This window comes from Glycine max, chromosome 2 (assembly GCF_000004515.6).
Source record: "Glycine max cultivar Williams 82 chromosome 2, Glycine_max_v4.0, whole genome shotgun sequence".
NCBI classification, from domain to species: domain Eukaryota; kingdom Viridiplantae; phylum Streptophyta; class Magnoliopsida; order Fabales; family Fabaceae; genus Glycine; species Glycine max.
Genome location: NC_016089.4, coordinates 48,545,181 through 48,569,664, shown reverse-complemented (window position 1 = coordinate 48,569,664; position 24,484 = coordinate 48,545,181). Strand labels below are relative to the sequence as shown.

Here is a 24,484-nt window from a genome sequence, read left to right as displayed (position 1 = left end):
AACAAAAAACAAGAAGTTAAACCAAACATGTTTTCAGAATTCTTTCTTTTGAAAATGAAAACAATTTTCAAAAAATAAAAAAAAAATAAAAATACAAATTAAACACACCTAATATTTTCGACATTTTTACTAGTACAGTAGTACATGTACCAGTCTGATTTATTTGTTTCTATTTGGAAAATAGTTATTGCAGGAAATTTATAAAATAAAATAAAAAAATCCCGAGGAAAGGAATGTGTGGATTGAATTACAAAGATAGGACTCAAATTCGGTTGTACAGTTTATTGATAACTGAAACCAATGTTTACAAGGTTTGACCAGAGAAAGCTAGCTCTATCTGTGGAAGCACTAACTCATGTCATCATCTTACACAAAGCACCACCAGAGACGACTACTTCTCCACTATGAAGAACCTTTTTCTTATTCTCCACAAGGAACGCTCCACCTGGCCAAACTATTCACAAGACAACATTCTTCTACAACAACCTTGTCATACCATACTGAACAGGTCCAACCTTTCTATGAGCAGTGGTACTAATCCCACCATATTGATGAGCCTTTGACTGCAGCAACTTTGTCTCTATGGCTATTCGGTCATCCTGCTCTATCTTGTTGATTCCTGCTCGTGTCATGAAAAAAGGGTTGGTGTCAATATTTATAGCTATCTCTGGTGCTATTTTGACATTCACACCACATTGCTTAGCAAGTTTTGATTGTAAAGACACACCCTTGTCAGCTTCTGTTGCTGACCTTTCTTGTTTTCCAGAGGTTGATCTTTGATAGTGATTCGTAGGGGGGATAGGTTGAGAAGGAAGCACAGAACCTCTCATAAATGTCCTTGGATCATATGTACCCTTGACAACACTTGCATATTCGTATGGAATCACTGGCCCAACAACTTTTCCAGGTTTTGCTGAATACAAGAATGTTAGATTATTGATTACTAACAATGCATACAAACATAACAAATTATGATGATAATTGATAACAATGACATACCTTGTGGAAATTTTTGCAGACCCTGAATGTAACTTGGCGCAGGATTTTCTGTATCCCTGGAATTCTTATTATATTCCTCAGCTGTTTGCCGGTTTATGCAGGAAGCAATGTTTGATTGCTCTTTCAAGGGTACCATATTTGAATGTACAATTGTTGACCTGTCAATGATTCCAAAAAAGAGTAAAGCAAACAAACAAAAGTTCAGTATGATGTAATCAGATTAGGCTCCCTATGAATGAAAACAGTTGTAACACCAAATGGAAGCAAATGCAGCCTGGAGAAGGTGTGGATTATTTTGGTCGATTTCATCTCATGCCATGCTGAGACATTCAAAGAGCAGCTAAATAGGATGGTAGGGAAATGAATTAAGAAAAAGGGTACATAGAAAGTAATTAGCAGCAATATAAACCATGGCTCAAATAAATATCAACAACGGGTTTGAAGTGAAGGGTATATGCAACTCATACACGTCACTACTGATCCAGGTCTCTAGTCGATGTAAGGTCTCAACATTTGACTACAAGGTGTAAACACTTTTATACTGTATTATGCTATGTAACAACTTTAGGAAAGCCACCTTAACTGCGGCCTCTCTGAGTTGCTTTAGTTGCAACCTCTTTGGGCTGCCTTAATTGCAGCTTTGAGGGGGTGTATTTAGTCCTATATCGACTAGATATATGATTTAAATAGAGCTTATGAAGTTTGGATAATCCTCACCTTACAAGTAACAAGCGAGAGTTATGCCTAGGGCCGTTAGGCCCTTCCTAGAATGAAAAAGAAAAAAAGAAAAAAGTTATGCCTAGGGCTGTTCGTGATTTGGTTATTCCAGTAAACCATAACCATAACTAAATAATCAGATTACAAGTGGTTATTATAACCATGACCATAACCAATTTTGTACAACCAGTTATGATTTGATATAACTCGTTATTGTTTTTAAAAAACCGGTTATATCTAATGAAGAGATATGCATTGATAGTGATATGTCAACCACTGGACCAGTTTGCAATTAACTCTCTTTGGCTTGGGTTTGGGGTGTGAGTGTCCCATAAAATTAACAGCAAAGGGGAATTAAGGTGGTGTTATATGAGTGGAAGCTTTCGTCGGCTATCTCTGTCTCTCACTCTTCACGTCATTGGATCAGAGGCACACACAGGATCACATTATACATCCACACAGCGGTTATAAGTTATAACCGATTATCAAATAGTTAAAAAAATAGATAAATTTTAATTTTAACAATGAAATAACCCGTTAATAAAATTAAATAACCAAATTTCAATTTTAACAATGAAATAGATAAATTTTATAACTAGTTTTAATTCACCAGATATTATGCAACTGGTTATGTGCAGTTATGGTTAACTTATTTTATAACCATTTAATTTGAGCACCCCTAGTTATGCCCTAAGTTTAAATTCAATGATGATATCAGAGTCTATCTAAGATCCATTGTTGGGTCACTTGTATTGCCATGCTCCAGACCCATACACTTGGGTGTGAAGTGGTGGGTGTGTTGAAAAGTCATCTTAATTGTGATCACCCCTAACCCACTTTAATTGTGGCCTTGTTGGGATGACTTAAGTGCAACTCGAGGGTGTGTCTTCAGTCCTATGTCTACTATAGATACGATCTAAATATTATAAAACTTGGGTAATTCTCAGCTTACAAGCTGGTTTTGTGCGATTTAGTTAGACTCTAAGCCCAAATTCTAAGAACAAAACTGATACATTAAATTAGAACTAACTGGCATTACATCAGAGTCAGCTGCCGATATCAGTTTCTTTTTTCACATGCATAATTTTAATGCATCTCATATAGTCATACGAAAATATTTTAACAGTCATCATAGAATATTGGCTCATATCTTAAATATAATATAATCTAAGTAACCTATTGTTAACAAATGATTACAACCAATGACAACTGAAACCAATGAGATACTGCATTAGTGAATTACCTGGGCAGTGATACATGCTTTCTTTCAAGTGGCATAATTGGACAACATTTACCACTGTCTTCCTCGAGATGAGCAAACTGCTGTTTGAATTGATCAACAGCACTGTTAAGAATATGCACCAATGAAGGTTAAGGAGAGAATAATAGGGTAGAACATATGAATAAAAAATATTAAGGAAAAGAAGATAAACAGTTGAATTATAAATCAATAAGCCCAAAATAAAAACCTTGGGTAAAGAAAATTAGTTCTCTCTGTTCCATTTATGTAGTCTTTCAATAGTTGAGGATGATACTCTAGAATCTCACGGAAAATTAACTCTCCAATTTCTTCCTTTGTGACTCTTCTTCTTTCAAATTCAAACTCCATTTTTGTAATAGGCTGGCAAGATGGTTCCCTCTCAATCTTTGAAAGTCCCTTGAAGTAAGGATCAGCTAATGCCTGAAAATGCCAAATCCTTCAGAATTCTCAAGCAAGGAAGTCACATATTGTTGCACATCAATTATACATTTCTATTGTCCAAACTCCAAAGAAAAAGCATAAGCTCAAGAAGCAGTTAATTATCTGACTAGAATAATTTTTTAACACACACACACATAAGAAATAGAGAACAATATAACAAACCTCTTCAGCAGTAGGCCGGTCTTTTGGATCAAAGGCAAGCAACCTTTCCAGTAGTTGTAGTGCTAAAGGATCAGCATTAGGAAACTTTTGTGCAAATGGTATAGGTTGTTTTTTCCTCATACTAGTCAGGTATCTCCGTGCCTTATCATTGCGTACCTGCATCCATGATCCAACACAAAGATTCAAAATTGTAAACCAGCAAAACAATGATGTTAGTGAAACATAGTTAAGAAAATACAAACAGTTTTCCCTCTATAGAGAAAAAAAAAAAACTACCTTGGATATAGCATCCAGCGAGGGAGTGCCAAGCAAATCTGTCATCAGATCCAACTGATGGACAACATTTTTTCCAGGGAAAAGAGGCTTTCCTATTAATACTTCAGCAAATATGCAACCTATACTCCAAATGTCAATTGCTGGAGTATACTGCAGTCAATACCTTACCGTTAGCTCATCAGCAGACATGAAATAAACTAATAGAAACAGAAAACCAGTAGATTAAGAATAAATAACAGATTGGTCTTGGGTCTTACTTTTAGCTATTGATGGGAAAGAAGTAACAGAAAGCATGTATCATGGGTTGATATGCAATTTCTACACACAAAACTAATGAGCATGAATTAGGGTATGGTGTGAGTCAACACTATGCATAATTAGGTTTGCTCCCACTTATATGATATCTGAAAGAATCTTGAAAAAGACATACCCTTGAGTAAAATGATCCACAGAGTTCTGGTGCTCTATACCACCTTGTAGCAACATAATCCTATAGAAATGTAATAAGTAAACAAGAAAACATCAGCACCTGGGTTACCAATACTTTTGATATGAGGGAGCAAAAAATCTAGCAAAGCTGTTGGAAAGGTATGAAACAAACAGACAAAATGTTGGGATGGAATACCGTCCAAAATACAGTTGTTGGTGTGTCATTGAAAGCAACTCTAGCTAACCCAAAATCACATATTTTAAGTTTACAGTTTGCATTGGCCAGTATATTCTTTGGCTTCAAGTCTCGGTGATAGACACTTGCTGCAATGTGTTGACAAGTAATTGATGAGCAATATTGACATTGATGCCAGCAACCTTATGTTGATAAATAAACAAAGCAAAATATAAAAAGGACAAATGAATAGGTAAAACATTTTGGCAAAACCATAAAAGTACTACAAGTTTAAGGAGATCCAGGAATGAGGTGGAAAAAAAGTCAACAGCAATAATTAGAGAAAAAAATATAAATGATCCTGACATCTTTGTAAGAAATGCTGAGGAATGATGCAATTTCAATTACATTTCATTGAAGAGAGAAAACAAGCTATAGCCACTAGCAACACAATGCGCATTCAAATAAGATTTTCATGAACAAGTAACTATCAAATATTGAAGAATACCAGTGTGAATATACTTCAATGCTCGAAGTAACTGGTAAAGAAAAAATTGATAGTGCTCTTTTGTTAGGTCATCATTGGCTTTAATGACTTGATGCAGATCAGACTCCATGAGCTCAAAAACAACATAAATATCTTTAAAGTCCCTCCTAGAAGGAGGCAGCATAACATGCTTAATTTCAACAATATCAGGATGTCGAAGAAGTCTAAGCAACTTTATCTCACGCAGAATACGCGCAGCATCGGATACATGCTCAAAGATATCATGAATCTTTTTAATTGCTACTTTTTCGCCAGTATGACTGTCAATAGCTGAACAAACAACACCATAGCTTCCTTTTCCAATGACCTCTTGAATTTTGTACCTGCTGACATCACCATAATCGGAGAAAAATTCCATCTCCATTGAACCCTGTACCAAAGATATTAAAGTAATCCACAAGGGAAAATCAGACAAACCCAAATTTGATTGTCTACAAATGTTAATAAATCAAGCTAAAAGCACCAAATGGGAAACAAATTTCAATAATTGATAAATAGAAATTAAAATAATTAGGAATTTTTCTTTGCTATGTTACAAGGGAAATTAATTTATGTCTCGGAATCCATGATTCATCCATAAGCTCAATACACATAACTCAAAATTTGTGTGTGCAATAGAATTCACATTATGAAACTCAGTATTGAAGAATCATAGACTCAAAGAAAGAGAGTAGAAATCATATTTGCAGTAATCTGATCATGTCTGGATAGATTGGACTAACACAAGCAGAATAACAAATAATAAACATAAAGAAACACATTGTCACCATGCAACGCCTCACTGCCCGTCCCCAGCTTGACAAAGCCAAAAGAAGGGGAAAATACAGCACTCAATTAAAACCACTCAACACATCACATCACAATTCTTATGACAAACCAATATTCATTTTAAGACGAATATTTTTTTCTTCCCCAAATCATCATTTCTTGTCATTCACCAACGTTTATTTCGGAGAGACAATCTCGTACAACGCACCTAAAGCGTGCAAGACACATCTTAGAATACGTAGAAACAAAGAAAAGCAAAAGGGTTGGTTGATTGGGATGGAAGATCAACCCTAGGAATGCCATCTAACCAGTTCAAAGAAGCATCGAGCAAATTTCATCAGCACATTAATTAGACCCCGTCAAAAAAATGGTGAAAAAATAAAGATCTTGTCAACCAAATGTCACGTGGGGGAAATAAATTATGTCACGTGATGGATTAAACATTAGGAGAGCTAACTAACATCATAACACGACCCATGGAACCAAATTAGCAGAGCCTCACTCCCACACTTTGACTTAAGTAATCTAATAAAATTCTCGGTAGTAACCCACCAACACAAAACTAGACAAGATTTTATTTTTATCGTTCATTCGGTTAAACTCGGCTTGGTCACAAAAAGGGTACTTTCATTATTCATTCGCGACATAGAAAAACTGAAAAAGTAATGACTTTTGTGAAGCAATTAATTAGAGTAATGGTAGCAAATGAGGGGAAGAAACCACAAATTCACCTTTTTTCTTTGATCTTGCTGCATTCTGAGGCAACAGCTACTACAATTCTACAAATTAAGCCACCAATATGAAACAGAAGAAACTCAGAAAGGTAAGTTTCAATTTTGGCATATAAAAAAAAAAAAAAAACTCAAGCACATTTTTCCCACCTACCCCAGCTCCTTCAACAAACACAGAATCCAAATAAAGCCCCACCACTTTCAATCTCAATACCAAACTGCTACCAGCCCACAATCATGAAACGACGTAGCTCTAACTTAGTGACAAAAAACTCACTAATCCGTAATCCCTCTCTCTCACACACACCCCAGTGATCCCGGTGAAGCTTCTTCTACCAAAAGCGCGTTTGAAGTTGGAGCTGAAGAAGCAAAAAACGAATGCCCCCAGAAGAAGAGTACACCGACACAGGGAGAAGGAGTGAAAAACTATGAAAGGTTCTGTTGTTGAAGCCTTGAAGAATGAGTTGTTGTTTGTTGTAAGAAAGGGTGGCTCTCTCTCTCTCTCTCTCTCTGCTTCGCATTCGCTTGTGAGATACGGATATGGGATTCTTAATTATACCGAAGGGGTGTATTTGGTATTTTGAGAAAATGTGGAGGGTGGTTTCATAATTTCAGGTTCCGAAAGACAAGTTACGAAGTAAGGTGGCAGATACTTTTCTGGAATTACCTGTCTGTCCCCTCTCCAATTTACATGGCACAGGGAATGTGCCTAACACGTGTCAGGTTTCAACTTTCAACATATTTTGATTTCAATTTTTCAATTTATGTTTTTTCGTTTTTGTAATTTGTAAATGTATAATTTTTTAATTTTTATAATATTTATCTGAATGCCGATGTTTACTTTTAATTTTTATTTGCTTTTATTTCTTAGTGTAATATTGATTTATTATTTCCTTTAAGTAAATCCAAAGTATCTCTAAAGCACAAACTAAGGATTATTTTTTAGGGTAAAATATCATTTTGGTATTTAAATGCAAAAGTGGCTGATAATTTAGTTTTTGAAAACGTGATTTTTTTTTATTTAGGTCCTAAATATATAAAAATTGTGACAATTATATCGAATCATTAAATTTTATAAGATTATTATGTTATTAAATTATAATATTTAATAATTAATTTAATATTAAATTATAAAATTTAAAGATGAATCTGACAGTATAACAAAACATAATTATTGCATATTTTACCTGTTAAATAATTAAATCAGAATTTTTAATCTTTTACAAATTAGATTGTCAACTGTTTATATATTGTAGGACCAAAATGGTCCTTCACTCTTATTTTCTATGATACTAGATATTAGATGATGCAAAAAATAATCTAATTTAATGCATGTTTTTATTTTGCAGCATTAATTAAACATGTTAAAATTCACTGTTATTGATTAATGTCGGTGCAGTTCACAGGGTGGCCGAATAATGTAGATTAACGGATTAAAAGCACACTTTATAGGCTTTTACACAAAAACAAATAAATCACGTCACATATGAAGAATGAGACTTTGTTTACACATATCTCAAGGGCATTGAGAATTTAGAAGAAAAAAAAAAAAGATTCATTCAGCATATTGACATAATAAATAAATCGAATCAAAATGTCACCCCTTTTTTTCTGTTCCCCGTATGATCCTAAACCTAAGTTGCATTTGCAGAAATTGTATGACAAATACACATTTCGTAATACTCATAGACTTCTACCTTTCTTTTCCTTTACACTTACTCTACTTGCACAACCATACCAGACATCCTAAGTAATACATTCAACAGAGACAGAGTGAATCGTTTTCAAAAATCAAAACAATGATATGCATCTGCTGCGCACTCAGACAAAGAAAGAAAGATAATCTATTCAATCAAATTAAAAAAATTCTACTTAACAACCAAGTTATCGAGATTAATATAAGTAAAAATAATTCTATATATTTAGTGTGTCTGCTCTCTTTAATCTGTAGTTAAAATTAATTTCAACGTAGAAATGTACATTAGTGATTAGTGTATGTGTGTATAACACAGTAGTGGCATATTTGCTGACAAAAAAACAATAGCAGTGGCATGGTGCTTGTTGGAAATTGGAATATGAAGTGCTTTTTTAATTGCCCAGTCACAAAAGAGTATACACCATAGAAAAATAGTTGAAGATAAAAAATTGCATGTTTCCAACAAAACAGTTGCATTAGTACGTATACATTTTCTTGTTTTATAGATACCGTAACTGAAAGAGTAAAATTGAGCGTTATGCTTTCAATTAATGTTTCTAAATTGACCAAGGATTTAACATATACTACTAAAATTTGTCGCAATTCAATTTTCTGAACGGCCATTACTCAAAGAGTAAAATATTTGATGAATTTCTGTGTACAATATGACTTCATGTTGAAAACGAGTTTGAAATGAAAATATACCATTTTATAAATATGTTCACTAATAATACAAAACGCAAGAAAGATATTATGTGGTGATGAAACAATTAACAATCATATATATATATATATATATGTTCACTATAACATGGAGTAAAAAAATACAAAAAAGAAATTAAAATGATGAGAGGTCATATCGCTCCTCATCAATGTCATGAACGTTGTGGGCATCGTCCATTTTAAAGATTGGTGGAAGAGGTGGCAGCTCAGGCATATTCCACAGTGAATAACCTTACCCTTAAATGGTAAATATATATATACATATATATATATTTTTCTTAAATACAAATTACAAACGAGTAACCATTTCATTGAAGGTTTTTTTTTTATCATTTTACATGAAAATTCTACTCCAAGTAAACATAATTTTAGTATTGAGAGTTATAAAAACAAAAGCTTAAATACTTTACTAGTTCATGTTATACGGATTAGCATTTAGTAGAGGAAATGTGGATGGTGGAATACATTATTGCTTTGCTCAATTTTAATTCAATATCTACATACTTTAATTTGCTGTAAATTTTAGCAATATTAAAGTGGGGAGCAGCATGAGCATGCTTACGCAACGCGTGTTTCACGTTCACGCTATATGACTCATGAATGAACCATTGAACCAACACGGTATAGAGAATTTTGATATTTTTAAGGGAGGGGACAGAGAAAAGATTGTGATGTGGCCCAATCATGATGAAATATAAGAATTTTGGCATTCGTATACGTGACATCGTTCCCATATTCGTTATGACTTATGAGTGATGGAGTCAATTAAATAAGTAATTAATTAATTTATGTCAAACGAAGTATAAATAAATGAATGATTTAGTTTGGTAACAGGTTAATTCAATGGGTGTTCTGCATTCGTATGGACAACGCTGTTACAACTTTGCCTTTTTGGTGTTATAAATTTATGCTTGAATTTAGATATTTCCATGTTACTAAATAGAATGATAATATATATATGTAAAAGGACGGACCCAGGATTGACAAATAGGGGACCAATAATGATAAGTTTTTTAAAAAATTATTTTTATTTGTCATTAACAACCGTTCATAACAGAAATTAAATTAAAATAATTTTTACTAAAAATTAAAATAATTAAATTATGGATACAAATATTTAAATTAATTACATTTTTATCCATACAATACCAATTAACACTTGAAAATAAAAAACTTTATTTTATGAGATAAGAAACAAATAAAAATATCAAAATATGATAGTTAATATTACAATATGAGAAAAAGAAATATATACTAATAATAATGTAAAATAAATAATTATCTAACCACACATTATTTTTTATAGTAAATTTATTGACTTTTATAATAATTATCTTAAAAATTATATTATAAAATTATTTTATATTATCAATACTTAATTATTAAACTCTTGTAATATACTTGTGTTAGTGTATATCAGTTACTACATAATTGAATATGATATGTTTTATTAATAATTTTTTTTATTAAGATATGTTGTACATTTCTACTAATAAAGGAATTTAATTTTTTTCAAAAGAATTAAAATGGAATGACTTTTTTAAATTTATCTTATATTTTGTAAGAATATTTGTTTAACAATCATGGACTGGAGCCAAAAAAAAAAGTCCACAGCACATATAATGTTTAAAAAAGCCTTTTAAAAGCCTTTAAAGTAGAATAAAATATTATCTAATAATTAAAAATTAATAAAATAAAAAAAATATTTAAAATATTAATTAGGAAACTTTCAAAAAAATGAGGGGGACCATGGCCTCCCTTTAACAACAAATATATATATGGATCCTATTCCTGTATAATCAAATGGAGTGTAAAATGTTATTTAAAACATCAAGTATAAATTTATATCACATAGGGGCTAAAATGAAAAATAGTCAAATATAAGGACTTGATCTAATATCATTGTAGCATGAGAAGTACCATTTCGTGGTTTAACATGTAGAAATTAAAACAAAATGATGTCAGGTGTAGGGGCTAAATTTTTAATTTAACTTAAAAGTATGTATTTTAAAAATAAAGCTAAAAGTGTAATTTGTATTTAATATTTCATATTTTAAATTGAATAAGCATCATAAAAATAGAAAACAAATGTCATTTTACTGTCTCCAACCAAACTCTTTATGTTAAAGGTTAACGCACACAGCTTAAAAAATATTTAATACTACTCACAAATTATGTATTTAGTCTAAAATGTCTTTGTTTGATGTTTATGATGAGAATAGTTGTAAAATTTAGACCCGATTAAATAAGGGTATTGGTGAAAGAAAACAATTAATGAAACTTAAAATTTATAAATCGTAAAACTTCAAGAATTTTGAAGAAAATTTATTTGAAACATCAACAATTTTGATCTCGAAAAAAGTATATTTGCAGAGGGAGTATATTAGAGGAGCCCAAACAAAAGAACTTTTTTTTTAATAGAAAAAAAAAACCCTTAGGTGTAGCGTACGGATTTGTAAGTACACAGGGTTGCATATTTACACATTTGACCTTCCCCTACGTTTTGGCGTCTAAGCATAGTTTTTAGTCATTAGTGGAAGGAATACATGTATAAGTACACAGCTTAATGGACTATAGGAGTATATTCCTAGTCTCAATCAAGGGGCAACGAGAATACACGATTGCCATATGAACACCAGTGGAGATGTGGGACCTACCCAACTGATATAGGACTGCTCCCAGTGTGGTTGCTATCTCTCCATTTTGATTTTGGACTTCCCAAAATGTCATGTTGTGGTTTGTTATTACTGTAACATCATTAACCAATTTTACGGATTATGTCTGTTTATCAATCAAAGTCTCCTTCCCAAAATTAAATTATTTCATTTTTAAAATTTCATATTTTATTTTAAACTCTACATCTCCGTTATAATTTTAGAGCACAACGTCACTCACAAATTCACCAATCACGGGTTATCATCTAACTCTACTTAAACGTCACCTTCCGCGCAATGAAGTACAACTACTTAACCTTGAAAAAACTTCAAATCAAACATGACCTAATGAAACGTGAGGCAAGTGCGCTCCATCATTGCCTCAAAATCATAGACAAAACCCTCAATAAGCTCAGAGAAACACATCACGACCTCAAACTCTATCTTAACATGAAAACTCTGTACCAGCACACCGACAATCTTAAAACCCTCATCAGCGCTGTCATAATGAACCAAGTCATGTGCCTCGACGGTTCCTCTCATGATGACACGGACAAGCACGTGAAAGAAACAAACTTGAGAGAGAAAACGAGGTTGTGAGTGCAAATAAACACAAGGGGTTACAAATGTGAAAGCAAGAATGCGAGTGTGAGATTGCGGTGCGGTGTGAACATCTATAGAAAAAAAAAAGAATTTCACTTTCTTAGAAGAAAATTAAAATTTCATGTTTTTAGTTATTCAAAATTTAGTTTTGAAATTTCAAAAATTTAAATTCTTCATAAAAAATCCAAACAAATGAATTTTAGATCAAAAAAAATTTAAATTATTCGATAAATTATTTTTCTTAGTTAAAATTCTTTATCCAAACACATTCTCATTCTTTATCCAAATGCACTCTCAAGAGTACTATAAGGCCGTCAATTTATGTTATTCAACAACACATTACACTAAATAATCTTTTGTTCAGGGAGACTTTATCACTATCGTGTGAAACCATCAACAAATTCTGATAATGTTTGGTTTCCGATCTAACTTGTGTACAAATTTTAAGACCAAATACAATGGTGCATCACAAACTAAATATAAAAAAGAATGAAAATGTTTTTGTAAATTTCATTTTGTCACCGATGTCTGTTTGCACCGATACCCAAACATGCATCTAGCAGACTAGTTTAACTGTTTAAGTATAGTGGGTATTTAGTAATTACATCGGATATTAATGGTAGCCATAACAAGACCTGACATGGTCACGTTCCTGAATTTCTATAATAAAACAAAATCTTAAAAAATTATGGACAAAAATTGTAGTGTTAGTGTTACTGTGAGTGCTATAATAATTACTAATGGTAATATTTTCAGTCCTTCAAATTTTCAAATACCCGGAAAACTATATAATGAATAAACTTGTAGTCCTTTACATGACACTACATTAAAATTACTACGCATTGGCAGAAATATCTATAGATAACACGGAACACCTAATAACTGTTTCATCCAAAATTTATACAGTGGATGGAAAGATTCAAATCAACTGCCTAATCTCTCACCAGAAGTAGAAAGAACGGTTGTAGTTGCAAGAAAAATACAAAAAAAAAGATTCAACAGTACCACGAAATTTTCATCATTTCATTGTGTCAACTAATGTGACCCCAAGACAGTTCTATTTGACCAATTAAGAATACGTGGCACTACCAACCAAGGGAATTCTTTGACTGCTGCAATTTTAAGTTATAGGAATTTTCAATCTCCTCCTGCAATATTCATTATTTAAGTTAGTTATGATAGGTAAGGTGGTACTTGAATGCTGAACCTGTAATAAGGTATCAGATTACTATGATCAACACCAATCTCATACTACTTTCACATGGAATAGATTTTTCCAAATGATTCATAATAACAGTGCCAAGGTTTTTACATTGCATAAGTTTTTTAATGCAATAAAATGATGTGTAAGTGAAAATTGCTAAACTTTACCAACATTTATACAATGATCCATACCTTGCAGGCTTTTAGTAAAGGCTGTAAGAATGATGATCTGAAAAGCGTAATTGCATTTCCAAGCGAAGTTCTATTCGATTCTGCTACCAAACAAGGTATTAAAAATCACTTCACCTTGTAATGGACTCCAAGTTGCAAATAGAATTGAAGGAACATATCAATGTACATAAACAGGATCCCCAGAGTCCAAGACACGTGGTGATGGCAATGTGAAGATTTTACAAAAAAGGAAAATTGGATTGAGTATAAAATTAACATACCACCATCAGCATCAGCTCTTGAGCCTTCATAATTAAGCTCTTCTATCAGCTGCAATGTTACATACAACTCAATATCAAGATTCACATAAAAACAAGAAATGTCCAGAAATTCTCAGAAAGCAGCATCCTGATGTGTTTTCCTTTTCACACAAAAAAATGTGTAATCTGTTGGAGAAGGGAGCAAGTGCCTTTATGCAAGTTCCACATACTCCGAGTAGTAAATACAAACATCCTTATTGAAAACTAAGCAAATAATTGAGCCCAAGGAAAGTTTTTCTCTCCCTGGAATGCATATAAAAAAATTATCATTGCAGAATAAGTTTACCTGTGAAAGGGTGGGTACTGTAGTAGGATCAAACTCCTCGCACCGTTTTGGATCAATAGGGACACAAACACGACCTAGAACAAAGAATACCATGTAATGCTCTATACAATCAAATGAGCTAATTAATCTATCAATAAGTTTTAACTGGAAGATAGTTTTATAGTTTCAATTTCTTGTTAAAAAAATCAAAAGATAAAGAAAAAGCTGAATGATTATAATGTCATCAGTGAATTCTCAACCCTCAAAAAATTCAACTGGTTATGTCAATAAAAAATTGTGCATAAACATATTACAAACTGACCTGTTTTAGGATGTACACAAAATGGTGCTTTAAGCAAATGATTCATATGTTTAGAAACCTAAAACAGTAACAGTTTTAATGAACAAACATTCAGACTAAACTTCAAATTAGTCAAAAGGTGTTACTCATCTATAGAGTGACATTGCTGGGAAGTAAAGACAGCAGAAATGGTAATAACATGAAATATAACAGTGGATATGGGAAAAAGAGGGCCAGTTGATAGACAAACCTCCATATCTAGCCTGGGATAGGTAAAGCAGAACACAATCTCTTCAATGCACCGACGCAGCCCTTGTGCCTACGATAAGGATTAGGAAAACATTAATCATAAATAGCAATATCAAATAATACTTGTTTCAGCAAATCCTGCATCATTCCCTGTAATGAACAATACAATTTATAATCATCTTATATGAATAATAGAAGCATGTTACAACAGTAGGAGGTCAAAGCAAAAATTTCAAGACCAATCTATTGCTCATGAGATTCATGCTCTTCTGAATTTTCAAAATACCCGTGCAAATATTGCAGAGCAAACAACACAGTCACCTTGACATAACATTTCCTAAAAGGAAGCTTGTGTACCTTATGTTTTCCAGATTGCAGCAACTGTTTGCACTGTTCCCAACGAACAACATTGATGTCTTCTTTTGCACTAGAAGAGCGCCTACTATCTTGCCATCTTCCCCTAAGTTCAGAAGCAATAGCTGCAAAAGTAACCCATGTATTGCATAAGAAAAAAGCAGGAATTGAAATAACAAGGTTCATATGAAGGGAGGGCAGGAAAAAAAAGTACATTCATCAGGAATCATGTCAAGGATCTTTTCATATCTCTCCTCGGTAGCAAGTAAATTTTGACCAGTAAGCAGATTTTTCTCAAAATAGTTCTTGAGAACATTAGTGTATGACGTCCTGGAAAAATAAAATATTGGTTAGGATATGAAATACGAGATCTGGTCCAGAAAGTTAATGATTCATATTAAGACTTACGCCAAGAAAGGATGAAGAGCAGCACCCATCAAAGAAACCTTCTTGTGACTGTTTTCATTGCCCTGGACAGCATATGAAATCAACAAAAAAACTTAAACAAGTATTGACAAACTCACTCGTCATCAGTATACTATACCTTGTAGACACGAAAATAGTCAGCAATAGCTCCTCTTTGCTCATTTGTCAACCTGTATGAGTAAAGGCAAGCTATTTGAATTTATGACTGTACAGCCCCAAGTAGATTAAGGATAACTTTTGATTGTTTATTGCCTCACCTTCTCGCCTTTCCATCACAGACCCAACAATGAACACCTCTGCGACCACTGTATACCCAGAGAATGTGCTTGAAACCAAAGTCATCTGAAACAGAAGCCCCAAAGCAAAAGTCAACACAACAGTTACAAAAAATTGCAGCCCCCCCTCCCCCCCTATCCCAACAAATAACACTCATTTGATTTTTGCAATCACCACCACTCCACCAGATAGGCTCAATCTTGCCACATACGAAGCTAGTATATATAATTTTAATGCATGTTAGATATTATATATCCCTCCCATAGTATTTTGACTATTTTCATATGTGTAAAGCATTTGAACACAAAGGCCAAAAAGAATTAGGAAAAAAAACCTCAGTCCTTGAAATAAAGATTAAGCACAATGAAAGATCAGAAATGGGATGAAAACAAATGCAGAAGGGATGCTTGATGAACCTCAAGCATGTTATACAGTAATAGGTGTGATGAAAATCAAGTAATACCATACCATATATAACGGAGTGAAGGCTAATTTAAGCACTGAGCCTACTTTAAGAGGTGTATTAGGCATTATTGAAGCCTAGACTACAACTATTATCATAAAATTTCAAGTAGAAATCATGTCTCTTTCTACTTCAGAAAAAATAAACCTATCATGCTGAGAGATGACCACATCCAGTAAAGTTGCTTTCCCCTGCTATGTTATGAATTGGGAGGATCAAACTTGTTGTGAGGCAAAGTTATGTTATTTTGGGAGGATTTTTGCTAGGTTACTTATATCAACTCCATGGTCTTTCAATGAGATGTACTGCTATCTTATTATTTCAACAATTGTTTTTTGAATGTAATGAACAATATAAATGACATAATTGCACCACTTCTCCGATATCAAATAAGATGCAAAATAGTACCTCTTAAGGCAGTATCAATCACTTTGATCGCTATAGTCATCAACGGCCAGCAAACCAAACAAACATCGGCACCCGAACAGCAGTATCTAACATCATCATAATCTGACATATCCTACAGAAAGCCAAAATAAGAAAGGGTGTCAAATTTGAAGAAGGCCACAATAGCTAAAGGCTTCACTTGGAGACTGAAGCGAAAAATCTTACTATATCAAAAATCAACTCCCTCTCAACTGGGGCAAAGACATTATTATCGCCACTCTGTGCATAGGCATTCCTTTTTGCAGGCTGAACCAAATACAAGGAACAGATTAAACAGATTAATGAAGAAAAGAAACGCTGCCTGCATAAATTATTATTCCTGCATGAATTATAAAAGACTTGAAGCATAATTATGGAATCTGGGTAGAGAGGATTTGGAGAAAAGTGGAAACTTTACATCAACAGTGTAGACAGGTCCAATATCTATCTTAACAGGGGTCTTTTCTTTGATGGAGTTTTCGAGCTCAAGTGCATTGTGGAAAGATTGGAAACGCAGATATATATCATTCTCCAGAGTGAAGGAAAACTCTCTTCGCCCAATGTAGGATTGATCACAACCAGGGTGCTTTCCATCTACAAATAATCCCCACAAAAAATTTAAAACTAAAAATAAACTTTGTTTCTAGACCTGCAAATGAAATGATGCTCACTTTTAATCCCTAAAAAAATAATCATCTCATTTTGGTCTATCACATATGAAAGTGTGTCATGTGTGGTTCCTATTTCCATAAACGAATGACCAAAAAAGAGACATTTTTGTGAAGAACAAGGAAAACACCTAACACATTTCTATAAACAATGAACTAAAATGATTCGATTTTTTTAGAGGGACAAAAAAACAAACATCACCCTAAAAATATATTTAATCCTTAAAATTAAAATTAAGAAGGTCATTCAACACTCATTGGAAGCATGGGTTTGGTGATATTCTTACCGTTGCCATACGACACCCATCTAACTAAATCAGCAAACGGAAACAGCTTTCCTGGGGAAAACAAAAATAAGAGAAGAGAAAACCTTTAAAAGGTTAAAACCCAGTACGAAACAAGGGAAATTATGCTACCTTGATACAGAGATTAAAAGAAAAAGGCGAAACGGGAAGTGAAAGTAACGAACCGTAATATAATTTGAGGTGATTGAGATTGAAATCGGGTTCTTGTTGTGGGATCATTTGCTTTGCGATCGAAATTATGAACTGAATCGGAGAATTGTGTTTGCAAAGAGGGAAAGGAAGAAATCGAGAGCGAAGTGATTGGTGTGTGAGATGGCGGGAAGATAAACATATATCTGGCGGGAAACTGAGACATTAATGGGCCTATGCCGCTTCGGCCCATTTCACTTATTTTCTGGGCCTAAGCGAGCACTTGATTGGGCCTTGATACTCAGTTCCTCTGACCAAGATTAGGGTTTTTCTTTGTGCACCAACAAATTGCTGTACACCCAACGAAACATGCACAATTCCAATTTTATCCTTCCGTAAAATTGATATGGATAACAATCCGTAAGTTTCATACGGATTGTCAATCCATATGACACTTACAAATTGCCAAAGTGGCTCATATGATTTTTTTTTCAAAAATATGTTTTTTACAAATTAATTGCTCAAATAGGAATCAAACCTGTGATTTTCATGTTATTAGCATGACGCTCTAACCAATTAAACTAATAGATTAATTATGTTATAAAATAATTGACATCACTTTATATAACACTAAAATTTCTAATGTATATTTAATGCACATATAAATTTACATAATAAATTTTGTGACAATTAATTTCTATCTAATAATTAATTTGTATATATATATATATAATTAGTTTTTATCTAATAATAATTGAAAATAAAAATCATAGGTTTAATAAAAAATTATATATGTAAAAAGAAATACATTATTAACATAAATCTTTTGATCTTATTACAATTAATTTTGATATAATAATATTATATATATATATATATATATATATATATAAATTTTAAATAAAAATTATAGGTTTCATAAAATTTTATATATGTAAACAAATTAATTATTAAATAAAAATTAATTGTCATAAAAATTATTATGTAAATTTACATAAACATTAAATATATATTATAAATTTTAGTGTTATATATAATAATATTAATTATTTTATAGTCTAATTGACTTATTAGCTCAGTTGATTAGAGTTTGATGTTTAATTTGAGTGCAAGCTCACCCCAACTTGCAATGTCTCGTGAATATTCTTTAACTTTGTGTTACTTTCATGAGAAAGGTGATGTATTTTGTGTCAATTGTGTTCATCCCAATGGCTTGGGAAATTATGCAAGCAATGCCAAGTAGTAATTGTTGCCTGACATGATCTTTGCAACGTCTTATTAATGTTAGAAGAATTTAGAATTATTCTTGAAAACAAACTAATATAAAACTCTTTAAAATATAGATAGTATAAGAGAAAAAAATATATTTAAAATTTAATTAATTTTATCAATTCATTCTTTATTACAATTACTCGTAAGTTTCAGTTTTTTTTTTTTTTTTTGGTATTGAGTTGCAGTTTGTTATCAATAACACCCAGTTATATCTTAATAATACAAATAATTTAAGTAAATTAAACTTGTATTTTATTTTATTGACGAAGGAAACGCAAGAAGCTAGAATGAAAAGCCATAGATACGTGAATCTTCTTAACGTTTCCATGCAAACTATGTGCATTGAACAGCCATATCAAATGATTAAGGGTTCACCAAACCACAAAATGAGGGTGACATGAATTAGTGTTCTAACCGTCACACGAACAAACAGAACATCAAAGAAATAAGTTCCATAAGGTTTTCAAAGATTGTGTACCAAAGGCATGTCGTCATTACATTTTGAATAACTTTGCTCAACTTTTACCTACCTTGTCTGGCTTGTAGGAATTGGCAAAAACAATAAATTATTTATGGCAAAACAAAAACAATAAATGGCCAAAACAGATGCTAGCTTCTCACTTCTCACTTCTCAAGTATAATAATCACAATATTCCTATCATAAATATGGCTTCATTTAAGTTTAAGTGACGAATAACTAATTTTTCAGTCAAAACAAATAAATCTACTCACGCGTCTAGTGTTTTAACTCTAAAAGGAGTACCATGCAGATAAAATGATTAAACGTTTACACTTATTAAATGAGATACTATGCTAGTATTTAATCTGAATAATGCAAAAGTCACTGTAACTCATGAGATATATCACACTATGCAGAAAGTATGATTTTGCCGAAGTGCCTAATCATCTCCATTATTCAACAAATAGTAGTATATCACTTTATTAATTAACTTCAAACGAATCATGTGACTTTGCGATAATTACGTCACAGACAATAGATTAGTTAAGCAATTAAACTCAAACCCTGTAACTGTCCCACCTATGATCGGTAAATAGCCTTGGGAATGCAATGCATAGAGCCGTAGACAGCAACAGCATAATAAAACATGCAACATATTAATTTTTTCAACCCATCTTATATATATATATATATATATATATTCTATCTAACAATAAAAGATATAATATTAAAAAGATTTAAGTATTGTTAACCAGTTCCCGGATATTAGTTAATGAATTAAAATATATTTTTTTAATGTGTAAATTACAAAAGAGTACAAAAAAAAATCATAAAAAACATAATTTTGTGTATCTCACTAAAAATAACTTTTTATTCTCAATTTCATGACCATTACACGAGTTAGTATTTGTCAAAAGAATTTGATGTTACTGTTCCATCAATATTGTTTAGAATATAAAAATAGAAATAGAACTAGTAGTCAACGACAGTTTTTATTGATAGGAACAATATGCCTAGGGGATCATTCTGTAATTGGTTTTAAAAAGTCAATTGTTTCGATGATGTGGGTGATCTAACTTGCCATTGGCCTGTGGCAAGAGAAAATGGAACAAGTATTGGATGGAAATTTGTCTGAGGAAAGGCTTTTTCAAAGGGATATGATACACACATTCCAATGTCATTTAAAATAGGTAGCACAGTGTTTGTTTGGGCACATTTCAAACAAAGACTCTCTCAAGCGGTCACCAACATTTTAACCTACCTACTGTATTTACTTACGTCAGCAGTAGCCAAGCTAATATTATCTGGCAACATGTAGAGAGCAGTTGCATGAAAGAAAAAAATGCTACTATTATGGCCAATGCTTACAAACGGTAACAAAAGAAAGAAAGAAAAAAATTGTGGAAGGTGAAGTTAATGCCAGCGGTGTGGTTAACCAAATGCTACAATCACCCTTTTAATGACTCTATAAATATTTTCTGCACTCTTAGCTCTTCACCACAAATATACAGTCCCACTCTTCTTATTCCATTTACTTCTCTTGCCTCTCTTGCTCCTTTTCATCATCATCATCAACCAATTTGAAAAGAAAAAAAAGAAAAAAGAGCATGGTGTTCCCAATGGAGCTCCTGAGGCTTGCAGATTGGATCTTGTACCAGCTGCTTGCTAACTCATGTTATAGAGCAGCAAGGAAAATGAAGAGTTATGGATTCCATTTGGGGTATTTGTCATCTAAACCATCCCTTCAGCCTTCCTCTTTCCCCAGTGTTACCGAATGTGATTGGGAGGGTAGAGGCTCACAAACACTTGTTGCTTGTGGCATTCATAGAGTCCTTTTGAGGTCTCACTCCTTCTTTCCATATTTCATGCTTGTTGCCTTTGAAGGTGGCAGCATTTTAAGGGCACTCCTCTTGCTCTTGTCCTGTCCTGTGTTGTGGATTTTAGACAGTGAGTTAAGTCTTAGGGTCATGACCTTTATAACCTTTTTTGGGCTAAGAACAAGTGTCATGGAAAATATGTCAAGGGCAGTTTTGCCCAAGTTTTATTTGGAGAATCTCAATCTTCATGCTTATGAGGTTCTGGCCTCAGCAGGGTCTAAAGTTGTTTTCACAAGTGTGCCTAGAGTTATGGTGGAAGGGTTTCTAAGGGAGTATTTGAGTGTCGGTGCTGTTGTAGGCACAGAGTTGCACACTGTTGGTTGTTACTTCAGTGGTTTGGTATCTGGTTCTGGCTTACTTGTGAAGCACAGAGCACTCAAGGATTATTTCGGAGACACAAAGCCTGATATTGGAGTTGGAAGCTCTAGTTTTCATGATCATCTTTTCCTCTCCCTTTGCAAAGTAAGTCTCAAGTTAGCTCCACTACTGTTTAACCGCCTCACTAACTGTTTAATTCTTGCGTGTTCAATACTTCAATGTTCTTAAATAAATAATCTTTCACTGTTTCCACAACCCACCAAGGACCTGAGACCTTATTACACGCCTTAATAAAAAGAAAAAACAAAACCATTTAAATTGAAAAAAACAAAGACTAATCAAAGTTCAACATAGTTCTGTACGTATTGTTCTGGTGTACAGTTTTATTTCCCTTTTTGACAAGTTCTGTTAGCACAACATATTATAAATCTATTGCATTTATATCAAGGTTTTAAACTGCAGTCACTGTCTCAATTGTGTCACGGTCTTTAATATTGTAGGAAATTGCGAACAAATATAACCAATGTTTGTTATAATTTTAGTTGACGTTGCGGTTAAAACTGCAGTAACGGATAATATTTTTTAAAAAATCTTTTTAGATAGTAATTTAGTAGACATGATTTTATTAAATCTATTTATGTATTGTGTCTAATTCCAGCTGCATGATAATGACAGGAAGCATATGTGGTGAACAATGAAGAGGGCAAGGGCAACCCAAGCTCAGTGTTGCCAAGGGACAAATATCCAAAGCCCCTAATATTCCATGATGGAAGACTAGCATTCCTGCCTACTCCCTCAGCAACTCTATATATGTTTATGTGGTTTCCATTTGGAATTCTTTTAGCCATTTATAGAATCCTTTTGGGCATTCTACTCCCTTATGGATGGGCACAGGCATTAGGGGTTTGGAGTGGCATAAATATGCAAGTCAAAGGCAATGTCCCTGAAAAGTTAGAACAAAACAAAGGGGTTCTATTTGTATGCTCACACAGGACTCTCCTTGATCCTGTTTTCCTAAGCACATGTTTGGCAAAGCCTTTGACAGCAGTCACATACAGCCTAAGCAAAGTGTCTGAGTTAATAGCCCCTATTAGGACAGTGAGACTAACAAGGGACAGAAAAAAAGATGGTGAAACCATGCAAAGGCTTCTGAAAGAAGGTGATTTGGTGGTGTGTCCTGAAGGAACAACTTGTAGGGAACCATATTTACTAAGGTTCAGCTCACTGTTTGCTGAATTGGCTGATGAGATTGTGCCTGTGGCCATCAATAGTCATGTGAGCATGTTCTATGGGACCACAGCAAGCGGTTTGAAATGCTTGGATCCTATTTTCTTTCTCATGAATCCAAGGCCTAGCTATTATATTGAGGTTCTGGGAAAGGTTCCCAAGGAACTAACATGTGCTGGAGGAAAATCAAGTTGTGAAGTGGCAAACTATATACAGCAACAGTTGGCTTGTGCTTTGGGATTTGAGTGCACCACACTCACTAGGAAGGATAAGTACATGATGCTGGCAGGGAATGAAGGGATCGTCAAACAAGACAAGTGGAGCAAATGCTATTGATAGATATGAAAAGAAAAAAAAAAAGGATTTTCACTTTTCACTTGTATTTTGAAATGCCATATTGTTTTGTACACTTATTTTTTTGGTTGCCATATTTGTGTTTTTTTTCAGCGTTGACATTTATGACTGTGATCTTAATTAACGGGATTAGAGTGTCAAGCAAAGCATATTTATTTACTTTAGGTACACTGTGCTTCTTCTCTAAAGTAACTAGGATTGACTTGACTAGAGGAGGAATCTGGGGCTTATACAACCTACAGGAAATCTATAAGACTTATTTTATTTTATTTTTAAATTGTCTCTAATGTTAATTTTTTTTATCAAGATAACTGTAATTGATTTTTGGTTTTTAGTTAATAAATAAACAAGTCCTATAAATTGTCTCTTTTTCTCTCTTATAAAAATTAGAAAAAATATTTGTATAACCCATATTTTTTTATACATTAATTAGTTCGGCGGAAAGTACTTGAATAGAAAAATGATATGATTAATTTTAATAATTTTAAGAATAATTTTAGAAAAATTAATATAGTCGTTAATAAATTTAATGCCGTTAATTGAAATAATTATTTTTTAACCTTGTGAATTAGTTAAAAGATAATTTTATAATTACTATTTTTTCTCCATACATTAGTTAGGTTAAAATTACTTAAATAAAAAATGATGTGATTAATTTTAAGAATAATTTTAGAAAAATATACCATTGATAATAAATGTAATGTTATTAACCAAATTAATTATTTTTAAATTTTTTGAATTAGTTAAAAGAGTATGCACTTAAATTTTGATAATTTTTTCATTGTGATTATAAATACTTGTAACTAAATTAACTGTATTTAAGTGCATACTTACTGTATTTTTATACAGTACAATGAAAAAAGTTACAAAAATTTAAGTGCATACTTATTTTTCAATATTTATTATTTTTAAGCTTAAGATTATTATCAAAATTGGAATAAATATTAATCGATGGGATTTGCTTTGGACACCAGCATATTTGCTGGTACACCGAGCAAAATTTTGAAAATGCTCATTATACCCCTAGCTTATAAGCAACGGTTTCGTTATTCATTTTGCGTTCGAGCTTGTTTTCATTTTTTGTTCACTGTCATTTGTTTTGTTCGTTCTGTGAGAGGTTATTCACAAGATTTTTTGGTTCGTTGTTGTGTTCTTTGGTGGTTGGTAGACAAGTGGTGGTCGTGGCGGTGACTAGTTTGGTCGATGGAGGTAAGGTGCTAATTTTTTTTTGTAATACA

The 24,484-nt window shown here is 32.8% G+C and overlaps 3 protein-coding genes across 9 annotated transcripts; 1 reads left to right on the top strand and 2 right to left on the bottom strand.

Moving 5' to 3' along the window:
- Positions 1-258: 258 nt before the first annotated feature.
- Positions 259-7,035, bottom strand: LOC100781115 (mitogen-activated protein kinase 10). 7 transcript variants are annotated; one of them, XM_041009475.1, is made up of 12 exons: positions 6,657-7,035; positions 6,507-6,554; positions 4,969-5,377; positions 4,482-4,609; positions 4,287-4,346; positions 3,857-4,006; positions 3,581-3,736; positions 3,186-3,397; positions 2,960-3,061; positions 1,000-1,157; positions 728-913; positions 259-619 (listed from the first exon to the last, which is right to left on the bottom strand). In XM_041009475.1, the coding sequence occupies exons 2-12, from the start codon at positions 6,528-6,530 to the stop codon at positions 477-479; spliced, it is 1,728 nt and encodes a 575-aa protein (XP_040865409.1). In that variant the 5' UTR covers positions 6,531-6,554; positions 6,657-7,035; the 3' UTR covers positions 259-476. The 7 variants fall into 7 exon arrangements, with proteins under 7 accessions (XP_040865409.1, XP_040865410.1, XP_003519551.1 ...); XM_041009476.1 differs by having other exon boundaries at positions 751-913; XM_003519503.5 differs by having other exon boundaries at positions 6,661-7,035.
- A 5,912-nt stretch (positions 7,036-12,947) lies between these two features.
- On the bottom strand, positions 12,948-17,930 carry LOC100780574 (DNA primase small subunit). Its single transcript, XM_003519502.5, has 16 exons — positions 17,774-17,930; positions 17,592-17,642; positions 17,055-17,230; positions 16,823-16,903; positions 16,619-16,730; positions 15,729-15,813; positions 15,590-15,641; positions 15,454-15,515; positions 15,260-15,375; positions 15,049-15,170; positions 14,693-14,761; positions 14,464-14,521; positions 14,163-14,236; positions 13,838-13,886; positions 13,578-13,657; positions 12,948-13,330 (listed from the first exon to the last, which is right to left on the bottom strand). Exons 1-16 carry the CDS (start codon positions 17,826-17,828, stop codon positions 13,268-13,270), a joined length of 1,305 nt encoding a protein of 434 aa, XP_003519550.1. The 5' UTR covers positions 17,829-17,930; the 3' UTR covers positions 12,948-13,267.
- Positions 17,931-20,922: 2,992 nt separating this feature from the next.
- Positions 20,923-23,650, top strand: LOC100791760 (glycerol-3-phosphate acyltransferase 1). Its single transcript, XM_003518464.5, has 2 exons — positions 20,923-21,809; positions 22,341-23,650. Exons 1-2 carry the CDS (start codon positions 21,078-21,080, stop codon positions 23,226-23,228), a joined length of 1,620 nt encoding a protein of 539 aa, XP_003518512.1. The 5' UTR covers positions 20,923-21,077; the 3' UTR covers positions 23,229-23,650.
- The last annotated feature ends 834 nt before the right edge of the window (positions 23,651-24,484 follow it).